The sequence below is a fragment of the Gavialis gangeticus genome, unplaced genomic scaffold, assembly GCF_001723915.1.
Source record: "Gavialis gangeticus isolate Ggan-Ray unplaced genomic scaffold, GavGan_comp1, whole genome shotgun sequence".
NCBI lineage: Eukaryota > Metazoa > Chordata > Crocodylia > Gavialidae > Gavialis > Gavialis gangeticus.
Window position 1 is genome coordinate 123,777,284 of NW_017729024.1, and position 14,708 is coordinate 123,791,991.

The following is a 14,708-nucleotide window of genomic DNA, read 5'->3' on the forward strand; positions in this document are numbered from 1 at the left end:
CGGAGATGGTAGCCCCTTCTGAGGGCATGAAGCCTGCCAATTTTCAAGGAGACAGGTGCAGGGGTTTCTGGGAAACTGCACCTCAAACCGCAAAAAGCAAAATTCATATAATTTGCGTGTGTGTTAAGGAAGACTCAGAGAAAGATCACAGTCACTGGCCAGCTGAAGATGTCAATATCTGAGCAGTCTTCCCCCACCTCTCAGCCTTTTCCATATATAGAAGATCACCCCATCCTCGTCTCTCTTCTCAGTTTTTGTTTGCTGCAAGCCTTCCGAATCTCCAAACTGATTTGGAGGCTTCCAATTCAGACCTTTTAATAGGTCTCCTGATTTGATGGATTTGAAGATTTGGCCGCCAAATCAGGCCGAACTGAAATCAGCTACCAAAGCTTCGCACAGCCCTATTGAGTACCACTAGTCTAAGGGAAGGTCCCTCTGCCTTACTCTAGCCCCTATCCAGCTCCAGAAATGATAAAGGCAACAAAATAATTTATTAGCAGTATTTGCCATCTCAGTCTTGATAACACAGGTGACTGGACCAACACACCTGTAACCTTATTTCTGCCTCTGCCACTAACACGCTGCATGTTGCTTTCTTTCCGTGTCCCAATCTTCCCATCACAAGAAAGGAACAACAACACTTGCCAGCCATTGTGAAAGGCTTTCGGAATACCGGTGTCAAGGATTACTACATTATTAGCAATAATGCACTGAAAGACTCATGTATAAAAAGAGAAAATTGACAAATTCAAAGCAGAGCTTAAATGCTTATGAAAACTGGTTGCCTGTTAACTGTCATGCCAACAGGAAAGTTAATTTCAGCATTACAACCTGTCCACATGGAGATGGCTAGGCAGGGAGCTGTTTGCCTAATGATACTCTCTAAACCTCTAATTCTCAAGTGCAACCTGATCAGAGCTCAAGAGATTAGGCAATGATACTAGATAACAGCCTAAACAGGGTCCCTAGAGTTCTGAACTACTCAGTCTCCCCATTCCTTGATCCAAACAGCTGGGTATGTTTCCACCATTACAGTTGTGATCCACAGTTCTTTTGGAGGACAGCAAGTCATGACTAAAGGGAGAGAGGAGTAAAATAGCATGATGAAATTTTATTCTGAAAACATGGCAAGAGGCTAAGGCACTTCAAACATTTAAATACATATGACTAAAGTGAATGTGACAAGGTAATAGCATTCCATAAATATGCACCGAGAACCACATTCAGTTCCACTAGAGAGGAATATACAGCTGGTAGCCTTAATCTTAATCTCCAATAAACATGACGAATGGATCATGTGGACACTGACATACAGTTAATAAAAATATGGTAACAGTACATGTAATTCTTCATGTCACTTTTTAATTACTAAGTAGTATAAAATGTTGAAAATACTGTGCAACAATTTTATAGATACTATTATCTTTAATATAAAAGTTATACAATACATCCAATCAGTAACGACTTACTGAGCTAATTTCAGACCATCAACCCACCAGCCCAAGTTTAAAGGGGCTTGACTACATAAATCACCTGCAACTTTCATATTTTAAAACAATTAAAATATTTCAAAACCATTCTGGAATGAAGTTTATGAAGAGGGTTATTGCCAACAATTCTGTGTACAGGAAATATAAATATTTTAGAGAATAATTAAAAATATGCCATTGAGAATATTACATTTGTCCAAAAGAAAAAAATATATATATTCATACTTGTGTGGATAGTTTAAAGTACCTAAACTATATGTAACATAACAGAAGACTCTACAGCAAGGAAAAACAGGATTTCAGCTGATGTGTACAAGAATGCACTGATGAGCAAAATAGCAGCTCTGGCCAATGTTATTAGCTGACTACTGTCTGGCTGTACACATTCAAGTTTATAGTCTTCTACCTTTAGCACTATGTTTCTGCTTTCACTTTGCTGGTGAGTTCAGGCACAAGACAATTACATTCAGTATCTGTCTCTGTAAAACAGTAACAATTAGCAGCTTAGAGATGGCATTCAGATTTATTAGAATTCTTGAATCACTACTCAAACGTGCCTCTGTGAGTAGGTCCTGGAGACGTCTTTCTGCCAAGCCGAGGTGTGCCCTAGAAAGGGGAATGGAACGAACAGTGGATGAAAAGAAATTTCATTCATCTAGGTACACTGAAGAGGCAGTGATTCATATATGGTCTGTCTACTCTCTATAAAGACGACAATTAAATTTTAGTCTAAATGGAACAGTTTGTAAATTGCTTCAGTATAGGAGCACCAGGGCCAGTCTACCATATAGCACAGTGCCTGAAGCTTTATGACATTATGACAGCAAAACATTTAATAACAGTTTCTCATGAGGGTGAGTGGGAGCTGGGATGCTTGGTGGATATTTGCCAGTTTGACTAGGGTGGCAGCAACCCTGGGGCTAGCCTAACTTTGATGACTTGCTCAGTACTAGGCATCACCATTACAGAACACCATGTACACTGGCCAGCCAGTGTGCATGTCTGATTTAGCATGCCCCGTGTTCTCACCCAAAGCATACCTTGTATCCTTTCCCAGAGGAAAAAGCAGGAGGAAGATATTCTCCAGCCCATGACCAGGCTGTTGAATCTATAATGTGTGACAGTTATCTTGTGGATAAACAGACTTGTGTAGGCTGGGCAGCCCACCCTGTTCCTTTCAGGAGCTAAGTATGTACCAGACCAGAGACGGACTGTTTTTTTTGCATGTAGCAATTGGTATCATTCACAGATTACAAATACAGCACTGTATAAAAGGGGTAGGTTTTTTTGGTTAAAGTGTGGCCTCTCCAGACACTATATTGTACAAACCATAAGATTCTCTCAATATTTAAGCTCAGGGAGGCATCATATAAAACTCCAAATTCAAAGACACAGGAAATGTCTTGTACTAACCGGTGACTGGGTTTTGGAAAAGTTTACGTGAGCATAAAGAAGAACTGCTATGTCCTTGTGTCCAGCTTCTAGGGCTATTGAAAGTGCTGTGCTGCCATCCTTAAAGAACAGAAGAAAGAAAAAGGAAATTAATGCTTCTGTGTACTACCAGCTCTCTTAAAAGCGCTGTCAGCTCTCAGAAAGTAGAAGTTACGGAAATGAGGGCCCTATTGCTCAGACAGCCAGGTTAATTTAGAGTCCTGTTTAATTTCTTTTATTATAATTAAGTGACAACAAGCCTTGCATTCCTGTTTTATGAGGCAATTGCCAGAGGCCTCATAATTTCTCTCAACGAGGAGCCTGGATTATTGCTAAGAAAGAATGAGCACACCATTATCACACTAATGTTACAAGTAATTCTGTGTAAGACCAGTGATTTCAGAAGATTGGTCTGAATTTGTTTGAAAGAAATTGTGCTGTTGGGGGGGGAGGGGGAGGAGGGAGGGAGAAGTGAAGGGCAGGAGAAATGTTAATCAAATATGATGAGAAGCAGTTGCATTACAGCTCCCATTAACACAAAGAGCAGCTGCATTCCCAGTTGCAAACAATCCCGGGTGAAGGTCTGCCAACAAGCATCACTGATTGTCCTTTGCAGATTTTGTGTTAAGGGCTATTTATTTCTTTCAAAATCACAGGGGATTAAGGTTGACAGAATGCAAGGAGGGCTTCTCCTTAAAGGGGGAATTACAGTTAGATGCACACTTCTCCTGCAATCTGTGTCCCTCTCCCAACACCACTCGCTTCTGTGAGAGCTACTTGATTAATCCTCTCAAAGGAAGGGGTTAGAAAAATCAGGAAAAGACATAACCTAGCCTGAGGTTCTTTGGGCATCAAAACTGAGTGCAGCAGCAAGAGTATTTGCAAATCTCTCTCTCTCTTGGATAAAAGCTTTGTGGAGAAGGTTGATACCCTCTCCATAATGCCTTCTGCAAGCCTATGAGGTAGAGACAGAAGATAGTGTCCCTTTTTCTGACCCTGCCCTCCTAGATGCTGGAAACACTGTGTCCCTATGCAGCATGTGGGCATTATTCAGCCCTAGTATCTGCATGCCAGTGAATTCTTGCAAGCTGTGAGGACTTGATCCTAGATCCACTGATGTCTCCATGATCCACTGGTACATTATGTGCTTCCTAACCCTTTGTGTGTACTTTGATTGCAATGCCAGCATTAGAAATGGCATCACAGGCCTCAGAGACATTCAGTTTGGCCTGGGACAGTTGCTGCTCTCCCAGGAAACACCACAAGTGCATAGATATTCAGGCCTTTTCTCTCAGAGTAAAAATGGCCATGTCAGAAGAAAAAACAACATGGGAATAACCAGGGTTAAATCACTCCCAGGAGAGTTTCTCTTGTGAGAGCAAGTTTGTACATGTTGCTCTGGGTTAGTTTCTCCACCACGAGAACAAACCTGGGAGAATTCTCTCAGATTATCTGAATGCAGCCACAGTGACTGCCCTTCATTTTAGATCTTGGGAAGGACTGGTCTTACTAGTTATTGTTAAGGCACTAGCATTAGAGCAACATTGACCAACCAAAGGAAGCTGCCAGCTCAGTCTTTCCACGGGACACATTTATGACATTTCCTGAGAATGTTTTCTTATGAGACAATTGGGAGAGATTATAAAATTTTAATTCTATTAAATGGACAGGAGCTGTGGTATTTAGCTATGGTGATATTTGTCCTGAACTAGCAGCATTGACAAGATGGCAGGAAGCATCACAATTAATACCAAGAAAAGCAAAGTCTTTGGGAAAAAGCTCTGGAATCATTAGCAAAACATGGCACAAATTAATACTACAGAGCTCATTCCAATAATGAGCTGCAGGTTGAGACTAAATTTTGCATAACTAAAAAGGCAAGTTAAAGAAATGAAATCCTTAGTTAAAAATGTGACCATACCTTTGAGCAGGGTACTTCCTCAAATCAAAAAACAGAGCTAATTTAATCTTAACATATATACAGTGTTTGTGTAAGTGACAGCTTCAGTGTCTGTACATGATTAAGTAATGGCACTGTAGTATTGACACAGCAAAAGCCACCATGCCACTACAAAGGTTTTTAGCAACAACTTTCTCTGCAGAATATTGATAGACTACTAAAAATTAGCACCCTGGCTCTAGTGGTCCTAAAATATCCTAGTAAGCTTTAGTCTTTAGCATCAAACTCTTACTTCATGAACATATTTATGACATCAGCCATTATTTATGACTAACTTCGGGGCAGTAAAGCCAGCTAACTTTCATAAAGAAGGTGAATGAACAAAAAGGTTAACTGTTATGCAGAGTCATCAAAAACCTGAAAGTAACACTTTGTGGTTGCAGTGATTTTTACTCAGTCATTCTTGGTTGAGCATATAGACTGCCTCAGCAATAAACAATCATCTGTAATATTTTTTAACGCCTGAGATGGCAAACTGGCATCCCCCCAAAAAAGTCACAGTGCCAGTGCTTAATCTAAGGCAGAGACTCTCAACCAGCGTGCCACGGCACCCTGGGCTGCCACCAAATCCTTGGAAGGTTGCCACAAGGCGTGAGGAGATAAGCCAGGCTCAGGCTTGTCCCTGCCTGGACAATCCCCCCCTATCCCTACTGCCCAGACCCCATGTAAGGCAGTAAGCACTATACTATATAAATTAGTTTTTTTAAATTGGGTGCCACTCAATTTACAGAGGTTATAGAGGGGTGCCTCTACTCCAGTAAGGGGAGTGCCTCAAGTCCAAAAAGGTTAAGAACCACTGATGCAAGAAAATGTCCTATGGAAAAAAAAAAATCTCACTCTTGCTATTTACATGCTCGTCTAGAAGCAACACGACAGTCCCATAAAGAAAATATTATACAGAAATGAGGAAAGTGGGGAAAGGGAGAAGAAGGGAGGTATGAGGGGGCAGAGACAGTAGTAAAGGCTGAGGCTTAATGTGTGAATTTAAGCCTCGTTCCAAACTCATGCCAAAGGCTGCCTTTAGTCAACCCAGCTGGTCATGATATTACATATATCACTTCTTTTTGTACAACAGACTAAAGAGACTGGCATCCCTCACCAGACCGGCTATCAGGCTCAGGAGGACTTTTGATGTGGTATCACAAAAAACTTAAAAAGGTTCAGTATAAAACGGTGTTACATGGCACGTGACTATTAAATGCCATTTGCCTTGATCCCCAACTTGTACTCCCCAAATGTACCGAAATCTATGTTTCCTATGGCACCTATACAAGAACAATCTGACTTTTGAAGGTGTTCAGAAAGTCACAGCAGGCACTATGACTGAACTGAGCAGTTATGCATACGTGCTCCAGGCTATCGGCCACACATTCAGTTAGGAAGGTCTCCATTCAGTTGCAACTTGAAAAAGAAACATTAAAGATACCGAGAAATTATCTAATGAAAAAATAAAGCAAGCATCTGGAAAGGCAACTCACATTGTCCTCCAGGGTGCCATTACAGCCAGGCTGAGCCAGCAAGAGTTTCACTATCTCCACATGCCCATGCTCACTCGCACACATTAAGGCAGTAGAGCCCTCATCATCTTGGATATTGACATCTGCACCGCAGGCCAAGAGAGCTTTAACCATGTCTATCCGTCCATGACTTACTGCCAGCATCAGCGCAGTTTGGCCAGCCTGCACAGAAAATTGCAGAAAAAAAGAGAGTCAGTGAGAAAGTACACAGTTTTACTTTAGGTTCTTTGGGACAAGAGCTACCTGTACTGTATGACGAAGTACCCAGTTGAGGCCTCAGAATATACAAATGTACATCTCTCTCTCTTACACTGGTATTTAGAAAAAAATCCTGTTTTAAGTTGGTAAAATAATTTTTTACATGATAGCTCTGAAGATGCATTGGAATTACAGTACAGTATTTCACTTCAAGTAGGTGATAAGTATAGATGACTTATAAAAAATAATTCCTTCCCAAATTCAGTTTGGGTTTTCATCATAGCGCACAAAATTTTAAAAAGAAGGCAGCTGAGGCAACTGAAAAAAGTCCTTATTTAACATACAAATGTTTTTCTATGGCTCCACTTTGTAAACAGGAACCAAAACCACATGCAGATGTCAAAAGGCAGTGACTGGCCGATGCTCAAGTGCAAACTTCGCAGTGATGGAAAGTCACATCTGCTCTCCAACCTCAATAAAAGCAACTTTATATGAAATGTACAAAGCCAAATGAGTCTGAATGGTATCCAAGTGTGACAGTACTGACCTGACTGGCTTTAGCATTGACATCTCCACAGCCAAAAAGCTCTTCCACTATTCTCATGTCTTTCTCTGCTTCCACAGCTGCAAGAGCAGCGAGCATGATGGGGGTATACCCAGCCTTGTTCTGATGATTTACGTTGCAGACATCTGCAGAGGAATGAGATAATTTCGCTGGAAAAAGCTGGAATCGAAAAAGCAGCAATTGTACTAATGAACTGAATAAACTGTTATTAGAATGGCCTAGCAGTTGCACATAATGAAAGTAATTCGCAAAAAGAAAAAGCTGAGGGAAAAATAAAAAACAATTGGTGCTCTTCAGCCAGAGAAGGAAGATCATTCTTTTTCATTTTGTGTGTGTGACTTATGAGCCTTAGAGAGGACATTTATTTGTCACTGTTGGGATCTGGCTAATGTTAGAAAAGGGACTAATCTGAAATGTTACAGAAAATATTAGATACAAGAGCTGCCCTTTCCCCAGCTCCTGTGTCGTGTAGCTACTTATATTGGTACTAACCATTATAAAACTTCAGAAGTGCTACTTCAGCATGTTTTGGAGCATTAGAAAAAGGTCTCCAATTAAATGGCGTTTCCATTGAAAAACTATTCCTCTCAGAACAAATACAGTAAAAGTCCTCTGAGGAAGTGCCAGGAACTAAATAGAGCTATTCTTTTTTTTTCAACTTAATACGCCAGCCTGTCTTCTATTCTTAAAATGCTGAGGGATTCCAGCAGGGCTTACTAATTTACCATCCAGGGAGTTTTGGATGTGCGCATCACAATCTAATTAAAAAATTGGAGCACAGCAGAGCAGAGGGAGGGGTTATACAAAGCTCTCGGTAGCATGCTAGATGTTTAAGTTCCCTGCAGATGTATTGCTCAAAAAGGAGTTCCAGCAACATCTTTAAGTTCATTATCAATGCTGCTTTTCTAAACAAAAAGAGCATTTGCAAATAAGCCATGTGAGTGCAGAAGGAAGAGACAGACGACAACACGTGAGAAAATGCAAGCCCAGAGGAGAAGCAGTGAATGGGTATGTCTGTACTTCTCATTCTTTGTTCCAGACAATACCAGAATATGCTGTGCTGCTCTGCATATGCTGAAGCAGCATCATTGTGTTTGGGCAGAGTTGCACTAGAGCTAATTAGTGCCGCTGAGAGGCAGAGCCAATTAGCCCACCCACAGTGACGCATTAGGGTAGCTACACTGCTTCCCTTTTGGGAGGTAGCAAGCATGGATCAGTGTGATGCATTTCAATGTACAGCTGCCTGGTACAGAAAACAGAAGACAGACAAACCCAATTAAACTAACTACAATTGTTACAGAACCGCAAGCTTACTATCCAAAATCTATTTCCCACTGGTGTTAACATAACTTCTCCTAAGTCACCAATGGGGCATTCAGCTGAAAGGATCCAGTGGAGAGCTACTTATTTTAGGTTTTTCAAAAAGTAGGAAAGAACTTTACACCTCTAAGTTTCTTTTTGATACAGGCAATGCATGTTACACCTTGCCAGTGCCAGATGAAGAAAAAAAAAATCACTCCTATTTGACTTATCTGCTTCATAATTAATATGTCTAAGAGGAGATGCATTCTCTCTCTGAATCACAAACTCCAAGAGAACTCATGCTATCCTTGCAAACTGGGGATTTTGTACCACTGCACATGCCTGAGTCAATGTTCACTGTTTTGTGTAGGTAATGACCATTCAGATAATCAAAAAAGGGTCGTAAGAACATAAGAACTGCCATTTACTGGGTCAGATCATCGGTCTATCTTGCCCAGTCTCCTGTATCATACAGTGGCAAAGAGTGGATGATGAAAGGGGGCATGAACTGGGCCTGACCAGGGCTTTTTCCTCTGTCACTTGCTGCCTCTGGCATTTACAGTCTAGGAAGTTCCAATTCAGAGGCTGTATCCCTAACACTGTATTCAGATCTATTTAACCTGTTTTAACGTGACAGACGATTCCTGCTCATGGTGGCTGGAGTTTCCAATTCTAGTCACTACACTTAACTGTTGATACAGAGGCAGGTCCAGGATTTTCCAGAAGGGGGTATGGGAGAAGCAATCAGTACTGCAGGAGTGACTGCACCCGCTTAAAATAACAGAAAGTGAGGGTTGGAAGGGACCTTGGTAGGTCATCTAGCCCAACCCCTGCTCAAGACAGGACCATCCCCAGCTAGACCACTCTGGCCAAAGCTTTGTCCAGCTGGTTTTGAAAACCTCCAAGGATGGAGCTTCCACCACCTCTCTGGGTAACCTGTTCCAGTTTCTTACTAGCAGGGTAGTAAAACAATTCTTCCTAATATCTAACCTAAACTTCCCTTGCTGCAACTTGAGACCGTTGCTCTTTGTTCGGTCATCTACCACCACTGAGAACAGCCTAGCTCCCTTCCTCCCAGCCTCCTTTCCTGCACCTTCTCACCTCTTCCACAGCAGTGTAGGCACTGAGAGAACCTCTAGGGACCTTTTATAGTCCTTAAAGCAAGTGAAAAATCCCCTCCTCCCTTCTCCTTGGTGCTCAGAAGCACACTGCTTCCCCTCCAGCTGCTTTTTTCCCTGATGTCTGGGGGAAGGGGGGACACTCCAGAGCTGCTTCTGCCTTCCCCAACCACGCTGCGGATCCAAGGTGGGGAAGATGTGCCTCTGAGCACCAAGATAAAAGGGAGGGGGAGGATTCACCTACTTCAGTGACTGAAAAAATGTCCCTGAAACCTCCCACTGCGTACTCCAATCCAAAATGGGGTGCACCTGGGCCACTGCACCCCTTCTGAGTCCAGCTTTGGATACAAATATATCATCTATTGCAAACTAAAGCAGCAGTAACTGACAACATGACAACTCAGTGTTCAAGCTACCTGGAGGTATTCAGGGAGTCAACCAAGGTTTTTCCTGGCACATTTTAGAGCTTGCATGAGAACTCATTCTGTCACATTTTACCGTGGACTGGACATTTCACATTCCCCTGCAGTGACTTGCTGCTCCGATTGTGGGCAATGCTCAAACCAGCCTACAATACTTGAAGCACTGTTTTCCCAACAAGGAAATCCGTGCTTCTGCAAAGGATTGTTAGCCTATGTTTAAGAGAGTTCTATATTTCAACTGGCATTTCCATACTTTTCTTTTTATTACTATTAAATCAGTAAGTATTTTCCCAGTGCCTTTCATCTGGGAACCTCAAGCCATCTTGTTTATGCTTCACAAACACCTTTCTGAAGGTATTAGAATAATTTTACAGGGAGAGGTTCTGGTCTGTTCCTCCCAAGGCTGGAGGAACAGCTGCTAGACCGAAAGGAGTGGAGGGAATAAAGGGGACTTCAAGACTCTGCTGATACTATTCATATTCTACCTGGGACCTAGTCTAATGTAGAGAAACATTACCCACGCTGCCCACAGGCTGAGTAGCAGTATGGGGCACGTGTTACTGAAATCTCCTTCTTACCAGTGCTCCTTCTCCTCACATGCTCTGACGCCACCAACCTCTGTTTGCCCAGAAGCATTCCCACCCTGCTCAGGTCCAAAGAGTCTTCCCATGCCTAATGCAGGAACTATTCAGTCTCTATTTGCTGTTAGCCACTACATGCTGATCTAAGGTATGGCCCAAATCACTAAGTGACTAAGTTAGCTACATGGTCTGCAATGTAATCCAACAATTTAGATTCCCTGCCCCAACCTTAAGAAGACGCTGCCAAATTTTTAACAATTTCATTAAGAACCAGCATCCCCCAAAGCAAGATTGGAGTCCCTTATTTTGTGCCCTTACAGGGATTGGCAGCCTTTTAGCAACAGTGGACTGAATTAACACAGGGTGGTCTAAGCCAGGTCACTACTTACAACCCAGCCACCATGATTTTTGCCACTGATTGCTGTTGCCATCTCCACTTGGTAAGCTGGATAGAATATCTTCGTGGGCTGAATTTGACCTGTTGGCCATCGGTTGCTGACTCCTGACCTAATACAGTAGAGTAAAAATGCATTTTACTGGAGGAATTGCAATCCCAGAACTCTGGACCAGCTGGGCACAATGTTACCTGTAAGGAACACCAAAGAATATTTAAAACAGTCAACCTACTCGCATCCAAAAGCAGCTTTACAATTTCAAAGTTCGAGTGTGACACACTGTAATGGAGAGCTGTGTTCCCATTTCCATCTGCCATATTGATTATGTGTCTGAGAACAGCGGAAGAAATCTCTCGAAAAGCAGCAATGTAGTCTCCAACCATTTCAGGTACAGCTAACTTCTGACTTGATACACGAAACCATTCATGTTGGATGGTATTTAAACAAAATCTCTGCCAAAAACAAAACAAAAGATTTACAGATGGATGTTCTATTTAAAGGCTTTTTCTCCCACAAATTGACAGGGCAGGACACCAAGCCATTTTTAAGTCAGACATGGGTAGAACGTATTTAACTAAAAAACTCAAGAAAAACATGTAATCTTGCCCTCCTGATCTCCTTTAAAAATCCAGGTTTCTGAGTTTTATCTAATTCACCTAATTTTCAGGAAATTTGCTGGTGCATCTGTGACAGCACTAAATTTACCATAGGGCTAGCACCAGACATCACAGGCAGTCAGGTATTGGTGGCCGTAAGCAGAGTTTGGATAGCAATATTTTCCTTTCATATTTAACTAGATGTACATGTTACTTTTTCTTTAAATTAAGATTTCTACACTGACAGCAGTGGAAACTATTAGTTGTCCCCCACCCCTGCACCTGAATCCAACTGGTTCAGGTACAGTGGCTTCCTTGAACTGCTGCACTCAAATCCTAACACAGTATTCAATCCACCCTGCTCCCTTTAATATTGGTCAGAGGCATTTTCTGATCAAGAAATCCAGAAGCATACTGCACTGCATTTACCAAATGCATTTAGGCCCTTATGCTGCATGAAACCCTGCAGGCCTTATGAGCTGCTTTTGCACAGAGTTTAAATAAATGGGGCTGCTACACAGCTGCAAATGCCCGAGTCAGGGGATCTTGTTACAGGATCAGGGTCAGATACTGTAAATTTCTCAAAGGAGAAAGGATGTTTTCCTTCATGTCATGAAGTACAGTGTCAGCACTAACGAAATAAGGTGTTAACTGCATCAGGAACTGTGCCCTGTTTGTGGTTAGTACAACATCCAGCACATTGTAAGTACTGCCAGAGAGAAACAAATCATAGCACAGAGTACCTTTTAAAAAGTTACAAAAGATTTTGATGCGAGAAAGCATTATGTACAAAATACCAAATTCATTTTGAATCGGAGCCAAGCATTTTATATGTTGGTGCCTATATTAGACACAAAAGTTTGCCTTCAGGCATCTTACTAAAAGCAGCTCCCACTGATGCAAATACAAACTACTGAAGAAACATCAGGTTTCTCACACAGATGACTAACTTTAGGTGATCATGTTTAAACAATTTTGGTCAAGGTCCACTTCCACCTCAGAGAAAAAGAGAACTGGAGTCAAGTAGACTGGACTGCCCAGCTACAAAAGCCTATTTGTGCTTGTACATAATTTTACAAGTTCAAATTACTTTGGGCAAAAATAAGTGCCCAGTCATTACATTTCTGACAATTAGCTCCGTGAAGCTTGAACATTTGTTTTATTATTGGGAAAATACTCTTTGAGGGTAGGACTGATATAAGACTAGAATCTACATCTCATACCTATGTTAACAAGAGAGTCTGGCCCAAAATCACAATTAAACATCGATTAAGTTACAGTCTGTGGGGTTACGAAGCTCCTGAAAAATCAAAGGAAGCTGCTGCAGCTAACCATTACTGGGAGTAAGACCTTTGATTACTGTACTCACATCCCCTCATTTCAAGAGTTGCACATATATTAATTTGCATTCATTTACTTTCAGAAGGTCCTCACAAAGTGCGTGGAGAGGACAAAATGTGTGCAGTTTCTGACAGGTAGTTTTTTTAAAATAAATATTATCAAAGCAGCCTCCAACTACTGGTTTGTATAACATGATGAATATCTGCACAACGAACTAGATGGAAATACCACACATTTCTATGTTTGGAAAGAGGCAGAGCACATTCCACATGAAAGTATACTCTGTACTTCTGTAATAAAAAGAAATGCACCTTATATTTTCCCGTATGAGCTCTGTACACCACCCCGAGATACACTCATATCCAAGCCTGCCAGCTATTTAAAAACACAACACTTACTGAACTATAAAGGGGAACACACAGATGCAATGAAACTACAATTTTCTGTGCATGTCTTCTGGGCGAGCATATTTCGAGAACAGTGAAGTTTGGGTGGGTTGGCTAAAAAAGTCTCTGGATGTGAGTCTGAAAAATAATATTCCAAAGCAAACACCAGAAAAACTACCATCCTGCCCAACTATTCTGGTTACAATCCCAAGAAACCAAACATGACCCTTGCTCAAGCTAGAAGAGGTTAAATAAGTCCAAAACAGTCGGGGAACATTTTCTTGGTACTAGTCTGGGCTTACCATATCTTTGGTGGCCATGGCCTTGGAGTCATCTATGTTCTTTTTGAGCAGATTACATGCAGACAACATCTTTTCACTCAATTCATACCTGAAGAGCAAAACCAAAATAAAGGATATTTAAATTAGTTCCTTTTAGTTAAAATATAGCAACATCTCTACCGTTTGCACTTTCATAGAAGAGCAAATGCCTTTTGCGCTGCCACAACTACTAAGTTCTGACAGCAGCTACTAATGAAACTCCATTTATTATGAATGAAAAAACAGGCTGCAGCAGAGAACAGAAATATGCTTCCCCAGATGTACTGTTAAAATAGGGCAATATGATACTTGAGATCTAGGCCCACCAGTGTAAAACTATTATTAACCATCTGTTAATATTAACAATCTGTACCACCTAACTTACAGTCTGTACTATAATTGTTATGGCACAGAAATTTAAAAAGGGAAATCACTGGCTTCTTTAAAGGAAACTAATGAGTGAGAACTGGTATAAACTGTGGCTCCTAGCCAGGTCTTATTGTACCCCATATGCCAGAAATCTCTCTCTCATCTTGCTCACCATGTAATCCCACCAAAATCCTGTAACCTTTCTCAGTCTTTTCCTTCCATTCCTCATTCTTTTACACTGTTCCTAAATTTTGAACACAAGTTGAAATCCAAAGATCTCAAAGACATGGATTTCAGTTTATATTTAAAATGTGTGTCTGAGACAGCCTCTGTTACAGAAGAAGCAGAAGACATGCTAGTGTGTGGCAAGTAGCCTATATTTTTAGCTGGTCTGAGAGATCTGTATCCATTTAAAGGGAAAAATCTCTAACACTAGGATAAAAGAGTCATAACTGCATTGGGTGTCTCAGCTTTTCAAAAACAGCAGTTTTGGTAGCATTAGTGTTTCATGGTAAATCAGATTATATATATTTATAAAACAACATCCATTTTGGTTGCCCACTTGTATCCTGTATCTGAATAGCATCCACAAACCAGACAGTCCAGCCCAGTAATAACAGGCTTCTCTCATCTACTTCACTATAGTAATCCCTTCCTCCCTGTTCACATTTTACCGGCCCTTGATGCTGTAAGTTTATATTTGATTCTCTCTTTTGG

General features: G+C 41.2%; 1 protein-coding gene across 6 annotated transcripts in view; it reads right to left on the reverse strand.

Annotated features, from left to right (window-relative positions):
* Nucleotides 1-1,091: 1,091 nt before the first annotated feature.
* Nucleotides 1,092-14,708, reverse strand: part of KANK1 (KN motif and ankyrin repeat domains 1) — a 218,280-nt gene continuing 204,663 nt past the window's right edge. For all 6 annotated transcript variants that reach the window (XM_019517654.1, XM_019517657.1, XM_019517652.1 and 3 more), the window contains 6 exons: nt 13,605-13,692; nt 11,212-11,431; nt 7,144-7,286; nt 6,360-6,560; nt 2,904-3,002; nt 1,092-2,096 (listed from right to left, as the gene is read on the reverse strand). In XM_019517654.1, coding sequence (XP_019373199.1) covers nt 2,034-2,096; nt 2,904-3,002; nt 6,360-6,560; nt 7,144-7,286; nt 11,212-11,431; nt 13,605-13,692 — 814 coding nt within the window. In that variant the 3' untranslated portion in view covers nt 1,092-2,033. The remainder of the gene's footprint in view (nt 2,097-2,903; nt 3,003-6,359; nt 6,561-7,143; nt 7,287-11,211; nt 11,432-13,604; nt 13,693-14,708) is intronic.